The sequence below is a fragment of the Cyrtonyx montezumae genome, unplaced genomic scaffold, assembly GCF_038088225.1.
Source record: "Cyrtonyx montezumae isolate F1298 unplaced genomic scaffold, pur_monq_1.0 scaffold_11, whole genome shotgun sequence".
Lineage (NCBI taxonomy): Eukaryota > Metazoa > Chordata > Aves > Galliformes > Odontophoridae > Cyrtonyx > Cyrtonyx montezumae.
This window is the reverse complement of record NW_027071837.1, coordinates 11,253,010-11,273,987: the sequence shown is the minus strand read 5'-3', so window position 1 is coordinate 11,273,987 and position 20,978 is coordinate 11,253,010. Positions and strand designations below refer to the sequence as shown.

Below are 20,978 nucleotides of genomic sequence, written 5' to 3'. Positions count from 1 at the left end.
GAGCAGAAAAACAGCTATTCCTGCCCCTTACCAGGGAGAACCTCCCACCAGCAGCATGCAAGGTGTTTGAGCCCTTTGCTAAGGGTCCCAGGACAAGGCTGAGCCCTGAGCCCAGTATGTGATCTCCCAATATAACTAAATCATTCTGAATCCATAGATGTGCAAACCAAGATGAGAACTGCCTGTTGGAAGCAGTTCTTAACGGAGACCATCCTGCGTGGTGTTTCTATTTTAGGTGTGCTACTTGGAAACCTCAGGAACAAAGTGGAGCTGTGCCAGGTTTCTCAAATCCTAAGCAAAGATAGCTCACCTGACAAGCTGCTGCTGCAGTGCTTCACCCAGAAACCAGGGTCCAGCCCTAGCACTGGGAGGTCTGGATCAGGCAGAAGGGTCAGACACTAGGAGTACTACTCATATTCAGTATAAAACTGGGTTCAGACTAAGAAAGGTGGATAGAAACATCAAGACCAACAAACGCATACAAAATGCTGTCTGCAGTTGAGGTTGAGAGACACTGGGAAGGACTGCAAAGTTGAAAAGCATCGCTTTGCTGGCTGCGTGCACTCAGGCAAATGGCTTTCTCACACCCTTCTTTAAAGTTCTTACTAAGTCCAGTTTACACATCTCAGCTTAAATATTAAAGGTCACTTCTGAGTGTCCCCACTGTGCAGGTCTACGGTGAGGAAACTGGCGCTTCACCATCCCATGGGAAAGGTGCAGCATCCTGGACCAGGTAGACACCAGAAAACACTGTGTGCATGTTATGTCACCAGCTTATCACACCTTGACCTCAGACGGCTGTTTCATCCAAACTCCTGTGCTGTTCATTTGGAAAAGCCTTCTACAGTCCCTGAGAGATTCAGAGTGCCACCAGATCAGGTCGGTCTCCAGTCAGACAACACCTAGCTGAAGTCATCTTCAGCTCCCACTGCACCACTGCTGAGCAGAGTAATTGCAAGTGCTTCTTTCTCTCTCTGTCACAACACTTTGGAATGAGCAGCAACTATGCCACGACTGAACAGGCCAGATATTTCTGTTTCATCTGCCATACAAACAGCACCAGATTTAGTTATGTGAGAACCAGCTCCCTTGTGGCCCATCTCCATTACTGATCCTTTACCTGAGGCTGTGTGAGCAGAAATATTTTGCAGTACTTCTGATGACAATTACTTGTACTCATATAGCACCTGTCATCCCAAAAACCCCACAGCACTGTAAACGAGAGCAAGCACTTATCCCTAAATCACAACTACCTCAGCAATGCCATGTGGAATGCCATGGGGCAGCTCTTTAACAGACTCAGTGAAAGGAAGATTTTCCCACCTGTGACAAGGCAAAAAGATACCTTTACACACAGTGAGCTTCTCAGTACTGAGACCTGCAGAGAAGTCCTACCAAATCCAGCAGTCCCAAAGGGGTCCTGCCACATGGACACAGGAGTAGCTCTTCAGATGGACACAAACTTTTGTGCTCTGAACCTGTTGAAAACATTTTTTTTCTTTCTTATTAGACTCTAAAGGCCAGAGACAGTGCTGTGGGGGACACAGTGCCATGAATCAGGTACCCTAAAGTACACACCAACATCCTACAGCTTGCACAGAGCTCGGGGGAGGTTCAGGCACTTCTCAGACACAGGAAGGAAATGATGTAATGTATAGTGTGCATGAGAGCACTTCAGAATCTCAAATGCCACTCATTTTTAAAGGGCAGACTTACGTAAACCAGAATTTTCCTCACTTTTTTCCCCTCCTAATATTTTCTTTAGGAATCCCTTTCACAGAACAAAGCCTTGCTGTGTGTGGAAAAAAAAACGCATCCATTCCTGAATAAAACAAAAAAACATTCCAACTCCCACTTTCACTGCACACTCCCAAGAGCAGAAACCAGGGCTCCCAGCTACCAATCAAGCACCCTTAAACTAGGACTTCGTGAAGTCTTATTTGGAGTAATTACTGCGTTCATGACAGATGTGGTAGCAATTTAGTTTTAAACATCTTTGCAGTTGATGTGATAAAAGCAAGTAGCTATGATTAACCAAAGCTAGGTTCTTGGTATTGAATACGACAAGTGAAGAAAAAGGACTGTAACACAGGCAGAGGCCAGGAAGCCAAGAGCAGTTAGTCCACTTTCACCACAGCTGTCCTCCAGCACCCATAGGAAATCCATGCAGCCTTCCTCAGTTTCATTTGCCTATTCAGCCACACAGGAATGAGAGCTCAGAGCTGCTGCGGTGCTGGGTGGAAAACACTAGGACAGCAGATGTGCCTGCTACCTTCCACGTGTACTTCTGGGATGTGACATTCTTTTTATCAGAGAACTTCTTATTCCTCACACATTTCCCCAATAACTACAGCTTTCAGAATACATTTTAAGACAAAGGCTTGATTGAATATGAACACTATCAAAAAATAATGGGAGTATATCCTTGATCATGTCTAGACAGAACCAGATATAATGGATTTCCAGTATCTAGGTAATAGATATAAATAGATGAACATTACTCATAGAGACCTGGAACACCTTTCTGTATGCATTACCCACAGGAGCGATCGTGCAGCACAAGCCCTTCTATGAGATCTGCTGTCTAACAGAGATGTGCTGCTCAGCTCCTGACTTGCTACCAGCAAAGCATCTGGAAAAAAATGGTCAGGGGGTGCTGAGGAATTGCCAGTTAACGTTTGTGGTAGCTAACAGGGATCCTCACACAAAGCTGCTTGTGGAGGAGCAGAAGCACACTTGTCTGTATTTCATTTGAGCCCTATTCCCATTGTGTCCACAAATTTGTCTCCCCAAGGGCAGCACAGAAGTGCTCCCTCGGACCCACAGCTGATTGAGCAAAAGCAGTGACGTGTTGGCATAAGATGACCCACACTCAGCCAAGAGTTCATCAGCACCAAGACCTTTGTCAAGAAAAGAGGAGGAAAAAAACAAGAACGTAGAAGAGCAGGAGTGGGTTCATCTATGAGTTAAGGCTCTTTTAGGTGTAAGCCTGAGGGAATTAACTTTAACACTCCATTTCAGCTTTCTTTTTTTCCCCTCTTTTCTCTTTTGCACAAACTTGCATCTCTCTGCTGTCAGACTTTGATGGTTTTATGTAACCGTTTAAAAATTGAACAGGCTTCTTAACTTAGGTTTAGCAGAACACACTTTTTTGCTTTTCTTTCTCGAATGCACATTAAGAATAAAGATTTCCGGAGAAAACAAGACCTTTTCCATCCTCTGACATCAGCCACTGTAGTACACAAAGTCACGTCCTTGAGGACTCTATTTTTTGTACATTCTGTTCCAGCAGAAGCCGATGCATCTGCAACCCCCGTGGGCTTTGCAACTGGTAGCTGGGAAGAAAGATTCATCCCAGAGAAAATACACAAGTTAACCGCAGCAACAGCACCCACAGGGCAACCCTTCCACAGAGGGCATTGACAACGAAAGAAACCCAAACACCTTGGCAATAAGGTACAGCAGCAAAAGCCCCAGAGGGGCAAGGCAAGGGTTTGCTCTGTATTACGGCCTGAGAAACAGTGCATAACCTGCTGCTGTCATGAGAATTCATTTCCCTTTTTTTTTTTTCCCCTCCCCAATACAAGCTTCTGCATTGGGTAACTAGATGAAAAAGCTCAAGAAGAGGCTCCCTCAAGGTTTAAAAAATAGAGGCAAATAGCCTCCACCCTTTTCTATGTGTTTACATTTCTTAATTACATTTGTTTCTAAATCAGAATCATGTTTGTTGATGCTTCGGGTTGGCAATGCTGGTGGTAGAGACATTCGGGAAGCCTGGTAAAAATATTCAACAGCAAAATCTGTAATTAAAGCCCTTCTCTGCTCCCACTTTGTCTATTCAAAAGCATCTGCCTGTGTTTGCATTGGGAGCTCTTTAGGGCAAACACTGCTTCTTGCTGTTTGCACAAGCTCAGAACAGGCTTGGTCCCAACCAAGGGCCACGAGGTATATTCAGCAACAAACAGCACGGGCATCTCTCACTTCAGCTGCTTTACTGTGCTCCCAGCGTGGAGCTGATCCATCAGGCTTTCACCTGTGAGCTAGGGCTGCAAATGGTATTAGCCACAGGCTTCGCCCAGCTCAGGTTTTGGGAGACCATGAGGGAAGCACACCTGGTTCTGTACTGGCATGGGGCACAAACCCCTCCCAGGCAGCCCATCCTGTGGCTGCTTCTTCCTGCTCATCTCTGAGCACAGCAATCCCAGCCCACACATCCAGAGTTCACACTGCATCCATCCTCCCAGGGCCACAGTGCCACACTACTCATCAATCACAAAAATTCCCAAGAAGGGAAAAAGCCACACCACGGACCGCAATTGCAGCAGTACAAAAACAAATTCAACATTTGATACCCACAGCACCTTACACCCAAAGAACCAACACAGTCCCCCACTGCTGCATGGATGCTGCCCCTTGGAGGGAGGGAACACTGGAGGACAATAAGCCTAGGAGTCTTCCAGCATCACACTGAGAAAGATGGTATGCAAAAATAGCAGATAATCATGGTCAACTGTGCTAATTATCTCATGGCTATATCGTTCGCTCTGGGGACTCTCCAGACACAGTACAGAAAGTCCATTGTGTAGACCCAAAGTTTACACTGCAAGTGCAATCTATGAGTCTAAAAACTGGACAGAAGAGCCACCAGATAATGGTCCAGGAGACAGGGCAGCGACCCAAGGAAACTCTCCACATTTTTAGAGCCCTGACAAAAAGACTGCAGCTCGATGAGGTTTTTGAATGCGGCCTGCTTATGCATCTGCATTGTACCTCCAGAGTTCAGCACAGAAGGCATGCAGATCTAACCACACAGCAAAAACATCAGCAAAAGGAGCTCCTAACACAGGTGTGCAGAACAGTGCCACATGTTGCAGCCACATCAGGTAAAAAGCAAATAATGAAATAATTGGAAGACCCTTAATGCGCCTCAGAGGCTGCAGAGATGTTGCTGCCTCACAAGAGCTGTACCTTCATAGCACAAGTGAAGGGGCTGACAGTGTGTGAAGGGAGCACGCGTCCCCCATGCAGCCTGGGGATGTACCAGGATGCTGTGCCCAACATACCACAGGCAGCTGCAAAATGGAGCCTGATGCCTGCTTTACTGACCAGACTCTAAAAATCACATACATCCTGCCTCAATTTCAGGCTGAGCTGTTCACAGCCACCTCCATTTCCTTACCCATTTTGTGCGAAGCTGCAGGGGATCGCTGCCTGCCCTTGCAACTCCTGCAGAGCAGCTGAACCACGCTCCAAGACACAGAAGCGGCCCAGAGCCGCACCAGCCTACATGCAGCATGTTATATAAGCTACACAGCAGGCAGCTCCTCTCGCACCACGACTCAGTTAACCCCAAATCTGCAGCAGGACTGTGGCCGCCTACAACAGCACCACTCGGCTCAACCGCTCAGTGTCAAGCAAGAGTTATCCACTGCCAAACTTCTGACCTACTTCTGTGTTGTGTTTCTCCCCCCTCCCCGCTCCTGCCCTCAGTCCCCAATTAAATCTGTGTGAGATTTCCTCAATTATCCTCTTCCTGCTAATAGACGTGGAAAGAGGATGCCATAACAATGTATTCCCCTGGCAATGGTTCAAAATAAATCCATGAATTAATGTTGAAGAGTGCAGGATGTATGAATATTTTAATTAAACAAATGTATAGGAAAGAGCGGTTGCATTCAAGAAGCTGATATTTTGCTGTCACCACAATACTTAACCTCTCAGACGTGCACTGAGAATCCTAGCGCTCTCATTTAATTGAGAAGCCAGTAAATCAGTGCTAGCCTCCCCTTTCTGTGTATTTGTGCCAGTTTTCACCTGGGATCTGCTACTTTGGAACACCACAACGTTCACCCAGCACAGCCTGAACAACAACATGCACTGGCATCCTGAGTGAGGAATAGCCAGGTCTGGATGAGGTAAATTAACTTAATGCTTGATTCATTTTGTTACCAAAGCCTTCATTTCTTAGATACATGCACAAAAAGCGACAAAATTGGAGGTAGGGGAGCCCAAACAATAAAAATCTTCATTGGGGAGTGTCTGCAGGAAAAAACATTTATACATAGCTTTGGAAAGAACTGGAGCAGAAATACAGAACTCCTATTTGATCACATTTTAAACAAGACTTTCTGATAAGCACTCTCAATTCTGGATGACTACAGAAATAACTTCCATCTGAGACCAAAAAACAAGTCTGTGAGGAATAGGTAGTAAACAGTGCTGGGGAGTTGCCTTGCCCATTACAGGAGCTAGCAAGCATTTGCTCAAATTTATGGGCCACTTTCCACTCATTCAGAGAAGTACTGCAAGATAAGAAATTGCAAGTCTTCATTAAAAAAATAAAAATATAAAAAAAAAGGCTTTAACCCAAAGGAAGCTATATCTACACACAGAGAAGCAGGAGGTTTTTCCATACTGGAATTACTATTTTATCTCCTTTATTTACTCAAAACTCCATCTTTATTTGACCAGAAATGCTATGTGATTTCCTAACAGCCAAATACAGCAATAAAACACATCACTGCAAAGGGAGAAGAACTTAGCAATACTAGAGGAGAAGGAAAAAAAGGTTAATTTTGAGCCTGGTGAAAGGTACCATGCAGCATATAAAAGGATGCCATATCCCTGCTGCAAACGCTCAGTTAAATTAAAAGACAGCAAGTTCACACAGCTAACAGCTTATAGGGTGGTCTCAAAATTGCTTGGGGCACTGCACTGATGAGGTTGAAATGGAAACATAAAGACTTAAGCAGTCCACCAAGAGATGTGCGGAATGCTTCCAACAGCAAGGAGCAGACGGGCACAATTTTCAACTATTCTCCAGTATTTCTACGTGCTCTAAGTGGATATTAAAAATGATTAACACCTCTGGGAACAAAGTGCCATCTCTCAAAACCCGAGCTCTCTTTCTGTGCAAGAAAGGCACTAAGTCCTATCCCACTGAAACTGTGAGCAGCAATACTCTCCTTGTCCTCTCTGGAAAACACACTTTCTCTACACATCTCCTGAGAGGCTCTAAACAAAAAGCTGCAGCTTTCCCTCTTGCCTCCCTCCCATCACTGTTTGCTCTATGTACACCAAAGGCCTCTGTTTCCACCTTACTGCACATGTACTGAAGCTATTTTTGGCCAAGAGTGACGTGGCCACTTTGTTTGCATAACTAGGTTCCCACCTCATGATCTGCCGCTCTAATAGCTTGCAAAATAATAGCTGGGAAATGTCTGACTCCCAAGAAATGCTTGTTAAGTTCAGTTTGCCTTTATTCTGAAGCCAAAAAGAAACTGGTAGGAAAAATATATTTTTTGCAGAAGGTTTGTAAAATGCTTCAATAAAACAAACCAAAGTCTTTAGTGATGACTGTGTGGGATGTGGGTGTTTAATTCTGCTCTGTTTTATCTGAATGAGTATCAAAACAAAACAAAAAAAAATTATAAAGGCAGATAACCATTTTACATAATGGAGTCCTCGACACCACATGATCTACTGTGAACCTGACTTGTAACAACCCACATCAATCCTAAATCTCGTCCATAGGAAATGCAAACTTATCACTGGTGGCTGAGAACAACAGCAGAGCTCAAAATAGCTGCATTTCAGATTGTCAGTCGGACAGTTCTCAGCTGTCAGAACTGAGCCGTAATCACAGATCTCTCTGGAGGAATATCTGGTATTTGTCAAGTGTTAGAAATCAAAGTAAGGTACCTTAGAAGAGAAGATGACTGTGCTAATAAAGAACATAAGGAACTAAAGTGTGTGTACAAACTGATCTAATCATTGGTGGTTCTTATACCCATTCTGCAACTAGCAGGGAAGGCACTTCAGTGCATTCCTGGAACAACTCTGTCTCTGCAAAAGAGTGTGAGCTTCACGTTTGGGCAGGATCACTGCTCCCTTTGGTGTTCAGACACTTCACTTGTTCTCCCTCCTCCGTCTGTGCCCAACGCTAAGAGGGTTTGAGGCATGTCTCTTTACACATCCATTAGCTCTAGTGGAGTCACATGGATAAACCCATAGCACAAGAACACAGACAGCCCGATCCCTGACAAAGCCCCACTGCAGTAAAGAGACAAAGTGAGGGGTGGCTCTCCCTCTCCATCTCCAGGAAGGAGTTCGTCACCACAAATCACTGAGCAAGAGGTGAGAGAAGAACCAGGAAACATCGCCCTCACTGCCGCAAAACACTGCATCCGAGCAGCTTTGCTCTTGATGGTGGCTGCCCAATTGTGCTGGGCTAAATTTCAGCTGAGGATTACACAGCAAGCACCACACAGCTGAAAACACCTGAAAGTATACTGTTCAGTAGGCTTGACAGGCCAAAAAAAACACATGCATTTGCTAAAGACTGCATGAGCTTCTTCACAGTTCCATGGAGTTACCATGAAGCTGGAAGCTCCACTGTGCCAAGCTCAGCCTTACCCACCAAAACTGCTGCAGCAAGCAGTGGTCCACATCTGAACAGCTGGGAGGCATCACCAACAAGACAAAAGCAATCCCACAGAGCAGCTTCTTTCAGAATCACCCTGTGCAATTCTAAAAACACAGACAGCTTCGCCAAGAGTCCTGAGTGCGTCACTGCTACAGCAAAGCCTTGTAAAAGCTTTCATTTTCCTCCTTGCTTTCCCATTTTCAAGGGCCAGTAGAGACTATCACTTAACTGCAGGCCACCCAAAGGACAAGTGCAGCAAGGCAGCACTGTCACTGCCTGGCAACATGCTGCTCGCAGCTCAGCTCAGTCCCTTTGCTAGAATTGGGCTGACACTGATTGGATGATAGGTCAAAATCTCCCACATCTAGACATCAGAGCAACACTGAGAACCCTACAGCATAGCAAACCTCCTCTAAAAGACAGTTAACAGATTCTGCCTGTCTTCAGGGAGACTTACTTCTTTCTTCAGGCAAGGTTGAACTCGCCTAAAAATTTGGAAGCATTACAAGAGAGAACTGAGGAGCACCCATCATACAAAGAACAGTGGTGAAGGCACTTCTGCTTTTAGGTATGTTAAGTCCTTGCGTGAGGAGGAGTGCAAAGGGGAATCATGCAGTACTGACTCATCTCTCCTGGAGCAATCTGCTTCTCAGGCATCCCACTCCAGCTGTGCTTGACATCAGGTCTTTTCTGGCTTGCAGCAATTATTTTTGTTTTCCTTACTTTCATTTACAAATCATACGTAACATGACTGAGAAGACACCCTAAATTTGACACCACCACACAAAGCAATAGCAGACAAACAGAATGGCAAAAGACCATGCTTCATAAGAATGTAGATTTACACAGCAGAAGTCCTGATCCAGCAAGCAATCGGGGCTGCAGCCACTCTCCACATTCAGCACCAGTTACATTCCCCGCTGAGGGCTAGTGTTGTCCAAGGCCATGCCAAAAGACTCCTCCAAAGGCAGTCCCCAAGAACCACAGGTCATGGAATATTTCCCTGTTAAGGCAGTTCTTCCCTTCATGCTGTCTCTGCAGCCTTCCATGCCCTTCAAAGGATGCTGCAATGCATTCTGCTGCTGTGGGTGTCTTGGTTTTGTGACTGCAAACAGTGTTTAATACTGACAAGATCCACAGCGCAACCAGCTATGATTCCATCTATTACTCCAGTTGCATAGGAGTGCAACCACTGAGCCCATCACCCCAGATGGAGCTAACATTAAACTCTTGTTCAGAAAAGACTGATCTCTCAACGTTTTGAGACAATCGATTCATCAAGGAGCTCATTGCAGGCCACGTGATTTCACTGGGATAACACCCATGTTCCTATGCAGATTCTCACCCATGAATGTTATGCTCCTCATTACCCAAGTACTAGTAGAGCACTGATGCATCTCCACCAAAATACACAATTATCATCTGATTGGAAAAGACTGGGAAAATGAGCTGAGGGGATAGCCCCAGATCACCCTTCCTAAAGGGTCAGAAGCAAATCAACAGTTGAAGACACAGTGCAATGCTGCACACAGCAGCTCACAACAACACAGGATCAGGATAGCCCTGGCACCTCCACAGTGTAAATCTTCAGCACAGGAGCTGAAGAGTAACAGCCCTTGGCTGGGTCAGTGATGCAATGAAGCACTTCAGACCTCATGTCTTACAGGACCGTAAGTCAGGAGGTCTGTAACCATAATGATTATGCACCATAACCATTTCCCCTTCAACTTTCAGTGAGTTTCTGGATGTGTTCCCCTACCCAGTATGCACTTTTGTGCGGATAATGCACCGCAGAATCATGTCTCAGAAGAGGTTTTGAAGCTATAACTGTGCTTTCGCCTCTCTCCCAAATTTAGCCCCTTTCCAGCTCCATACTGGCAACACTGCAGTGGCCTTGAATCACAAATGCAGCCAGAGCTTAGGAACACTACAGAAGCACTTATTCCAATATTTACTCAGAGATTTTTCATGCTACACCTACCACGGACTTTGGTTTATTAAGAACATAGTGCACTGGGGAAGGGCAAACCACACAGAGCTGCCAAGCAAAACGTTATTAAGGTTTTAGCAATGCAACACAAATTGAGTTTATATTAAAGCCTCTTTTGTATAAACCATATCCTGAAGTGAAACACAGTGACAGAGCTGAGTAATGAGTTGAAGCAGAGAAATCAAGGTAGAAGTACCAAGCAATAGGGAAAAGAATCCATTCCAAGCTGGTATTTAAGAGGAGAGCTTAACCTGCACTATAGAAGAGGTGATTATGTACAGGCACCGTTCCACTGGCATCCACCATGTGGGATGCAGCACCTACCATCTGCAACTGCTCTGAAAACTCCCCAAGGTTTAACTGCACTATAAAGACCATCTTGAACTGGAAGATTCTTCTTAATGTAGACTTACATTAACATCTAAACAGATGAGAACTTCTAAGTCTGGAACTTCAAATCTCTCTTGTGCTTTCTAGAAGAGAATCTCACCACTCAATGTTTCTTCATGTCAAGATTCTCAATCCACTAAGGATGCACGCTCATTAAAAACTTGTTTATCTCCAGGTGTGGTGGAGAAACCACTTGAGTACGACCCAACTAACCAAGGCTTATGTTCCCCCACCACTGCTCTGTACAGAACACAGTACCATTAAATGCTATTTCTAAAGCATGACAAAATAACCAAAGCTCTGTTCACTTCTGGTATTAGGAATCCCGATTTGTGTTTTGCACTACTGTTCCATCACAGTCACCAGGGAGCAAGTTCAAAGCATGGACCATCCATGCGAAATGGACGCAGATGTGTTTAGGAATGACCTGGAGTTCGCTGGAGACTGTACACATTCATTCAGTGGTCTCTGTGCTCTGGTTCATAAATAAAATCAGATTAGACACATGAATCCTCAGGTGCTTAGAAGGCTCCTGCTGCTGCAAATCCCACTCACCCAGAGATCCTCACTGAACACTCTTCACACAGGCGTACAGCAAGCACTGAACCCACACGGCCCCACAACAGGGTCATTGGGATTGGTCAGCTTGGACTGAACTGCTGTTTCCACAATGAATGAGGTCTTTTTTTCCCCTTTTCTGTTTTCTTTCTTTTTTAAACAACGTGACACACAAACATTTACAAATGTCTAAGAGGGACTTGGAGGAGGAAAGCAACAGAAAAAACTATACAAAGATCTCAGAGCACTGGTAAGAATAGTGGTATAATAAGTTTACCAAGATATAAAATAAACCCCAGAAAACACACAGATCAGATGCACCCAGGGAGCAGAAGTGCTAAATGTCTAAAATGAAGGAATTAAAAGACAGCATATTTTTCTGGCAGCCCACCTTATATGCATATAACACTCTCATCACCAATATTTAAATTAATTAGCACCCGGAAAGCCACAGGACTATGCTCTTCTATCAGCCTATTCATGTGGATAGAAGAGATAAAAAATGACTATGATTACATACAGCTCACATATCAAAATGCAGCAGTCTACAATCCCTTCCACATCCCCTTCCTCCCCAAAGTAGCAAGCCAAGAGAAACACAGTGCAGGACACATTTCAAAGAGGGAAAAAAAAAATAACCCCACTAAGCAAAATGCAAACTCAGTATTATGCTAGGTGATAAAAATAGCAAGCAGAAGGGCTGGTACAGAATACCAAGCAGCACTCCAGATTCATTGCAGCATGGTGTGAGCAAGGGAACCCAAATCAACTTTCCCTTCACTCCTCATTCTTGCAGGCTGCACTTTGCTTGAACTTTCTATTCCTTACAAACATGCCAGTGGGAAATCAGCTTTGGGTAGCAAAGTCAGCTCAAAGCAGCTTCTGAACATAGTGCATGATTGGAGAAGAAGAGCAAGGACACTCTGGGTTGGTGGGGCTTTGCAAACACTCAATACCTCAGCACAGCAGGCCTACTGATTAATAGTATAGGGTATGTTGAAGATGCTAGCATTAATGCAAAGTCTTCATTCTAAGTAATTCAGCTGTGGCCTTCATCCAGCACAAAGTGAGGTTATTGTCCTTTGTACAAGAGCAGGCAACACAAAGGGGGAAAGTAGCAGAGAATGTGAATGTTTGCCATCATTGTTGCTAAGATAAAGACTAAAAATTAAAGTTGGCCTACACTCATTAAGTGGATGGTTTTGATTCCAGGATGGGTTGAATCTCCTTCTGGAGTACTTCCCATCAGCGATTCTGACCCATTAAGCATCACCCAGAATGGTTCTGGGGTTGGAGAAATTAACTCATTTCTTCCTTCGTCCATTGTCCAAAGGGCTCAGCCACATACCAGCTGGCAGGGCCTACCTGAGGGTAAATCACAGCGGTGAGATGGACGCCATGGGCCCTGTCAGAACTAGTGCAATCTTCTGGAAATTCCTTTTGGAATTTCAGTTTCTTGCTGCAGCACAGCCTGCAGATTTGGGCACCTGAAGGTCCCATGCAAGTTTGTCTTAATTACACCAAATTGCTCCCATCAAAGTAAAGGCTCCAAGCAACTACAGTGCCAAAATAAGATATTTTGCATATGTAGTGTTTCAGTATTAGAGTTATCTCCAGGTTGAGATGTGCACTTAAAACACTGAAAACTTTTACAGGACAACTCAGTTTGATCCCATTTCCTTTCTTCCTTCTTTATGAAATTAAGAGAGAAATGAAATTATTGCATGGCTCTCCACATACCACCCTGTGGTGCTTCTACTTCCTCATTCCCACCCACCAAGCGTGGATAATAAACCTTATCTATCCCACTGAAAATTTCTAAGGCTGGTGTCCAGACTTGTTGGTATTAATCCATTAAGACAGCTTGGGTATGACTGATAGAAGAAAGTCATGAGGAATAAGAAAAAAAACACAGGAGTGTGAGCACGCTGAGCATGAAGGTGAGATGGAGCACAGGATAACACACGCATCTTTCTCTCCTGTCCTGTTGCTACCACTTTCCCAACTGCATTTTGCTTCTCTTTCCAGATCTCAGGTGTAACAGTGAACCACTGAGCAGGAAGATGGCATAGCTGCTACAAGTTGCTGTCCCCAGTGTCCAGACAGAAGCACTAAGATTCATCCCACTTCAAGTGATGGACACAGTAACCAGATGTGACAAACAATGGTCTTGATGCAAAGAAATTCCTTCATAAGATCATCAACAACTCTACATTTTTTGCATGACACGTAGCAATTCTGGTGCTCTTTTTGCACAACAACCCACATGTCTCTAAGGACCAAGATGGCACTGATGCCTCCAAGACAAACCTAACGTTTGTCAGTCTCCCTTTGCTTTCTCTCCACCTCAGGCATTTCCATTCAAGATGGAAATAATGCAGTTTCTCCAGAAGCCTGGCCTCTAGTTTGGAAGTATAAATCACTCCTTTCTGTGCTAGCTCTGCACCTGTCATTGAACACACCTGACAAGAGATACCCAAGCTCACAAATCTTAAATTTATAAATCCTGCCAAAGAAGAAATTTCTTTTTGGCAAAGAGATGATTTACAGATCCATACATCTTCACTCAACTTGGGGAAGAGGCAGTAGATGAATTTTCTAGCACTGCTATTGTGAGCCACATTTATATACCTGCCCTGCTGGTGCTCAACACAGTACTTCTGATTTATAGACTCCAGCAGTTTTCACACCTGCTCATTTACTGTAATTCAGGCTGACCAACAAGCTGCTTAATTGGCAGTGCCAAACAAGTCTCCAAGATCAGTTTGTTCAGTACCCCAAACTAATCCTGCACTCCAGTGACACATGGGTCTTTGGCACATCTGAGCCTGAGCCAAGCATCACACACAGGTCTCTGTGCCCACAAGGAGCTCGTTTCTGTTTTCAGTTCCACATCCTCCCTAGATTTCTCCACCAGAGAAAGAAAGGTTCCTAGCTAGCTTTCCCCAAGCTTCAGCAGTATTTGTGGTTTGCTGGAGTTTTAATTCTCAGCTGCCTTTGTAAGGGTGCTCTCATGTCAGGCTCTACCCTCAATCAGAAATAATTCTGTTTTTTGTTTTTTTGAGATGACTCAGGAAGACACAGACCATCCTGTTTTTCATGTATTTGCTAGCAATATTATGCCAGAACAGAACAGCATATGGGTTTCTGAGCAAAGCTGGAAGGATTGCTAGAAAAGCTGCAAAACATACATCCCCCATTAGGAAATCTAACACTTTCTTAATCTGTTAAGTAGATCAAACATAGCTATGCAGTGGTTAGCACTGGATTCCAAACACAGAAATGTTTGTAACACACCTGATGAGATTCAAAGATAGGGCATGCAGGGTGCCTCATTGCTGTAACAACCCTTGCTGAATCCTCCATAGAGATATTATTATTGCATTTCTTTATTCTGTCCCAGAAAGCAAACAGCTGTACAGAATTTTGATCATTTTATCTTCCAGGAGCTTACACGTTAAGCATCCCTGTAACTAGAACAGCTGTTTCAAGGTGAAAGAGTTTTTTTTTTTTTGAGAAACAGGGTAGGACCCAAATAGAGGAAAGAGAAAAGGAAAGGCTGAACTCCTTATTCACTGCCCTCTAGCTTAAATCTCAGTCCACTATAATTAGGAGAGAACACTGGAACATTCCACAAAGCCACAAATGACTGAGATAGGAGAGGTCCATCCCCACATGAGTCCCTTGGAAGCCAAAGAGCACTGAACACAAGCAGGCCAGAGAGGACTGCCTCACCACCTACTTACTGCTTCTGCAATGGAAAAAACATGCACAAAGGCTAGATCCTCCTTGGAAATCACATTTTGGGAAGACAGCTCATCACGTATCAAAGGGAAAAGATATACAATAAAGGGCTGGCAAGGGGAGACAGTAATGGAGAGGAGAAGAGCTGCACAGACACAACCACAGGAGGTCAGTTTCCTCCTTGCAATTCCAGCAGGGAAATTCCTGGCTCCCAGATCATCCTTTGTTTGTTTGCCCTAGAGGAACAACAAAGGCTAAACCTCCTCTGGCCCTCTCACTAGAAAACTTTCCGTGCAACATGGTAGACGCCAGCTAGAAAATCTATTGTGTTTTGTACCATTCTGTTGTATATGTCAGGTAGCAGTGAAGCCAGACTCACAAACGATACAAATTCCAAACAAGATCACAGAACAGCCAAGGTCTCCAGACTTCAAACGCACAGCATGGCAGAGATCCCACACAGAAACAAGGAAGCACATCAGACAGATGTAACAACTATTTGCTATCATTTCTGAATTTTTTTTTTCGACTTACAGAGAAAGACAGGGAAATCCCTAGGCCCACAACAGCTTTTCCTTCCCCAGCTAGTAGCAAAATTCACAATAAATAAATAAAGATTGTGTCTATATTTGTGAGACTCTTCTGGAAATAATCAGTCATGTGAATCTGTAACAGAGATGATGCTGGTAGCACTAACAAACACAATGGACACATGGTAAAAAAGAAAAAGATGGGGGGAAAAATGCATCATCAAAACCACTGAGCAAATCTATAAGCTATGTGAAATATCACAGATCCTCTACTTGCAAGAAACACTCGGCCAAAGGAATGGGAGGTCCAGTGTCTCCATTAGACCATGAACCTCCGCCATGTATCTGAGGGAAACTAATCCGGTGCGAAAGGTTAGCACACCTATTATCACTATAAAACAATTCTAATAGCAAAGGAATAATTCCCATCTGTGGCTGAAGGAACCGCAGGTTCAGGAAGCCGTTAGTAAAGCAGGTTGTTAGCTTCCAAGGCTAAAAGTGTGGTAGGTAAATAACAACCCTGAAGCAGGCAGAGGCATATTTCAAACAATGCCTTACCCTACTGATTTGCAGCTTCTCAGCTCCAGGCTTGAGGAGGTTCCATCTACGTCTGCCGTTCCTGCGCACCTTCAGTGTCTTTGAAGCCAGTTCGTTCTCAGCTGCCAGTTCAAAATCCACCAGAGAAATAAAGGAAAAAAAAAAGCAATGACAAAAGATAAATGCTGTGCTTTAGCTCAGGCTGGGGGCGGAGGCTGTTCTTCTAAATGAAAGAAACAAAATTGTTTGCAAGAGACTCATTCAACCCCTTCTTTAGGAAAAGGGAGCAGAGAGTTTATTTAGGGGCTTTATTTGGTGCTCTTGGGATGCAAGTAAAACAGTGCAGCTTGGATACTACAAAAAGGCAGGCACAAAATGGAATGGGAGCTGAGGGCCAAATTAAGAGGTGGTGTGAGCAGGTGGGGTCAGACAGGTTGTGTATGAAGCCAGAGTGCTCTCCCAGAAGCATCAGGCAGCAGAAGTGCCTCATCTGCATGCACTGATACTAAAAGTGCAAGAGCTGCTAACAGTACCTCTGCACAAATCCCAGCCTTCTAACTGTTGCAGTTCATATGATGCAATACCTTGAAAAAGAAAAAGCTTCTCAAACTTATGCAGAAAACAACAATGGGAAAGCCCACAAAAGCTGTTTTTTCAAAGCAATGGCTATTACTCATCCCAAGCATTTCAGGCCAGTGCAATTCTGATCTGGCTTTAAGTTATTCCATTCACACAAGCTCTCAGCTTGGCCTTACAGACTGTACACACACCCAAGCACAAGATTGTAAAGAAAAGGCACATGGTGGGAAGGAGCTGGAAATTCACCTTCCAAAATTAACCCCTGCTTTCTTAATCATCCCAAACATTAAGTGCCATATACTACCCCTCTGTTTTAGGAGGGTGAAAAGTTGTCAAAGAGTGGGTTTTCCCCTCTGATGTCTAGCAAAGTTAAATGTTAACCCCCTCCCCAGCCTGGGCTCCTTTCAGAGGTCACACGTGGCCCAGGCAGCACGTGAAACTAATGTCTGTGCCTGTGTGCGTATACAGACCTAGGGGCAGTTACAGTCCATGGAGATTTGTCACCCCTTTCATGGAGAATGGCATCTATAGAAAACAAACACATTCCAAAACTCTTGCCCTAAAGAAGGCTGCAGTACTGTAACACAGAGGAAAGCACAGCAATAATAGCAGGGTAGCAAAGCCCTAGGCTGCAGCAAGTAAGGATAAGCCCAAATGCAGCAGTCACAGACACAAAAACAAAGGAAAAAAAGAACTGCTTACCCTTGGAAGGCCTCAGATAGGCATGGATCTCCAGCAAGACACCCTTGCCTCCACTACCAACTGAGATCTGGGAAGGGATGGATCCTGGCTTCACTCTTGGTCACTCAAGTGCATTGGATGCACCTGCGCTCCCCTGGCTCAGCCCTACCTTCCCACCAGGTGCTCCATCACTGTTTCAAACCCTGATTTAGCATTTCCACTATAAAGACCAACCTTGATTTTCTTCTTCCTGATGCACCTCTAACCCCAATCTGGGTTTCAGACTCTGTCAGTCCCAGGGGCTTTAAAACCAGAGAACGAAGGATAAAAGGTCTCAAGCTTTGGAAGAGCAGACACACGCTCCAGGATCTGTGCTCCTGGTGTTCCAGTCACCTTTACTTACATAGGCAAAACACACACCCCTGTCTGCTTACTGCAAGGTCCCTGCTCCCAAATCAAATAGATGGGAACTCCCTGCAGCCCAGGACAGCAGCGCAGAGCAAGCAGAGCTGGGACCCCACCCCAGCCCTGGCAACATTGGGTGGGCAGCAATCTTGATTTTCTTCCCGGGTTGCTGGGAGAGAGACTGCATTGAGACCCATTTCCTAAATGCGCTGCTGACGTAGGCACCCTGCTGTTATTTTTAGCAACACGCATTTCACTTTCTAGACTCACAGAAAATCAAGCTGCAGTGCAAGTGCCAATTATAGCAAGAGGCTGCTACCAGGCTCCAGAGGAAATGTGCCAATATAGTAGCACTCAGGAGCAATGTGCAAACGCAGTAATGCTCACATTTTGAGAGATGCTTGTGCTAAAAGCGTGTGCACCCCTACAGAAGAGCCATCAATTAAAGAGGCAGCCTCTATATGCCTTTTCCCTTCCGATTCTTCTTAATCCTACCGTGCTGCCACCATCCATTAACTGCTCAGATCCCCAATGTGCTCCCAAGCAATGCCAGCGCGGTCTGGCAGTGCTCCCATACTTGCCCACTGCTAAATCAAGGCATTCTTAGTGCTAGTAGTACCTCTCCAAGAAATGATTTTCTTACAGTAATTATCAATCTTTTTAATTAGAGGTTCACAAAATCATGTCGTCCATTCAAGCATCTGCTTATTCACCTGCCAACACAAGATCCTTCCAGCAAACACATTCTGTCGTGCTTTCTCCAGTGTCATTTTGAGCAGGAAAAATTACAATTACATTAATCAAGTGCTGCAGAGGACAGCTCACCACAGTCTTTGACACAAGGTTCTCTATCTGATCAGGAAAAGCATCCAGAAAAAACAACTCACATCTTGCTCTTTTCCAAACAAACAGTAGAGCTGAGTTATGATCTCAGAATCCATCACTCAACACCTCCAAATGCCAAGTGCTCACAACAAAAACAGGTAAGAAGACAGAAAGCCAAGAGGAAACTACCAAATTACAACTCCCACAAACACTGCTGAACAGCTTTTACAATTTGTGCACCTATTTGTTCATCTTCACACTACCAAATTACAGGGACTGCATTCAGAGACATTAAAGTTACAAGAAAAAAAAAATCTCTGCAGCATGTGGCTATCAGAGCCTGCTCCACTAGCTCCAGGGTTGTGGATACACACCACATTTGTGGTTTTTTAGGACATATTAGCAAGACAAAAAGACAAAGATTGGGGGAAAAAAACACTGCAATGCCACTCACCACGTCTTCTGAGCAGGTGCTGCATGCGCCCACCCACTTGGTCCAGCCCCATCGGGGTGCTCTGGGAGAGCGGCTCGGAGCGACATCTCTCTACAAGCACCTTGAAGGGAGATGCTTGTGTGGATGGTTGAGGATGAGACATTGTCTGGAAAGAAAAGAGTCAGAGAAGAAATTTAGCAATACACATTAAACCTGGGACAAAGAACACAATTTTTTATTTGTTTTCTAGAAGGCACAACACACCTCACAGCTCCTCACTGCAATCTGCACCCACTTCTTATTATTTTTTGCTGAAAGACTAAGCTTTGCTCACTCTGGTTCTGGCATGCTCTAATTCTCCCTGTATGGGGCACAGCCCATGGAGCTCAAGTCCCAACAACTTCTGGTGGCGTTGAGTCTCCATGACACTTTCAAGGGTAACATTTGGTGAAGACATTTGTGTTCTGCACAGCACTTAGACTACACCAGTGTCACCAATCCCCACCAGGATTGGGTGAATTAGCTGGTGCTGAGGACCCAGTGTCTGCATGAACCTAAGTCTTCAGGAACTGAGCACCCAGGGCTGAACTTAAGGGAACTCTTGGGATTAGTGTAGGCCTCCACTTAAAGGCGCTCAGGGTCATTAAGGCCAATTAGCGCATCCAAAGCATACTGTGGACTGACAGCAGAAAGATCTGCTCCCACTGGCACTCCTGAACTGAATTAGCAGATGCACCCTTTGGTGGCCTAGGGCAAACAAAAGACTGTTTCTGTCTGGATTTCTACCCAACAGCTAATTACACCCCATCAACTTTCACAGATCTACAAGCATGGCCATGATCGAGTCATTTAAGAAGTGGTAGAAGTATCTCCAGCACTTGAAGCACAAAAAAAGTAGAGCAATGCAACAGTGAGGTTTAGGAGAATGATCTGCTCATCTCCATGCCTATCCAGCATAATAGTAGGATCTGCCTCTCCTACTAAAGAAATAAACATCGCAAGGTTTCAGAATAAAGCCAAGATACCTAGCAAGAACAATTCCTGCAAAACTTAAGTCTTGCCGATAATAAGACCTATGTAAGAGTGACTTAAATTAGCAACAGGATGTCACTCTCTTAATTCCCAAAAATCTTAGCAAGACACTCCCTTCCAGGCATTTCCAAAGGTCACATGAGGTCTTTTTCCAATTCCATAAACAGAAGCCCACAGATGGTCTGTGAAGAGGACAGGAGGTGAATAAACGTAACAGCAGTGCTGATACTGCTGTGCTGCTGGAGTCATCGGGAGAGTACAAGGAGCATTCTGGAGAGAGAAAGGGCTTTACATATAGATGGAATTGAATGGCTTTGGTAGTAACAGTAGTTTCTCTGGAAGGTGATTGATAGCAACTGCTAACAAGGCACATCCTCTATATCAATAGCCTAGGAAATATTGCTTGAAATACTAAGACACTGGCAATTGATTGAAGCATTTATAAAGCAGTCAAACATCTCCAGGTATACCTTAAGATAACATTAATCCAAATGAGTAACTAGCATTTATAGCTAAGTGGAGAAAAAATGGTGGTGCCTGCCTTGCTCCTGAGTAAATTCAACTTTCAGCCTCCTCTTTCAGGAGGAAATGATCCTGACAGAGACAACAGCAAGAATTGTGGAATGGATTTTTCTTTCTAAAAATCACAGTTCAAAATCCTGCTTTTCATTTTCTTCTCTGTGACACGTAACTATGTGGAAGCCTTGTGTATAATCCTGGAGCTAAGATAAAAGCAGAAAATTCACTTTAGAAAGGTCAGGAGAAGAAAACAGCAGGGCTCCTCACTGGGAGGCTTTTAGCCTCAGTTTGATACAGATCTGTCACACTTCCATGGCCCTGCTAATAACT

General features: G+C 44.4%; 1 protein-coding gene across 2 annotated transcripts in view; it reads right to left on the bottom strand.

Moving 5' to 3' along the window:
- The window catches only part of ARHGEF9 (Cdc42 guanine nucleotide exchange factor 9), a 157,476-nt gene extending 138,227 nt beyond the window's left edge, over positions 1 to 19,249 (bottom strand). For both annotated transcript variants that reach the window (XM_065729582.1, XM_065729581.1), the window contains exons 1-2: positions 19,119 to 19,249; positions 16,196 to 16,296 (exon numbers count right to left, since the gene is read on the bottom strand). In XM_065729582.1, coding sequence (XP_065585654.1) covers positions 16,196 to 16,296; positions 19,119 to 19,170 — 153 coding nt within the window. In that variant the 5' untranslated portion in view covers positions 19,171 to 19,249. The remainder of the gene's footprint in view (positions 1 to 16,195; positions 16,297 to 19,118) is intronic.
- Positions 19,250 to 20,978: the final 1,729 nt, after the last annotated feature.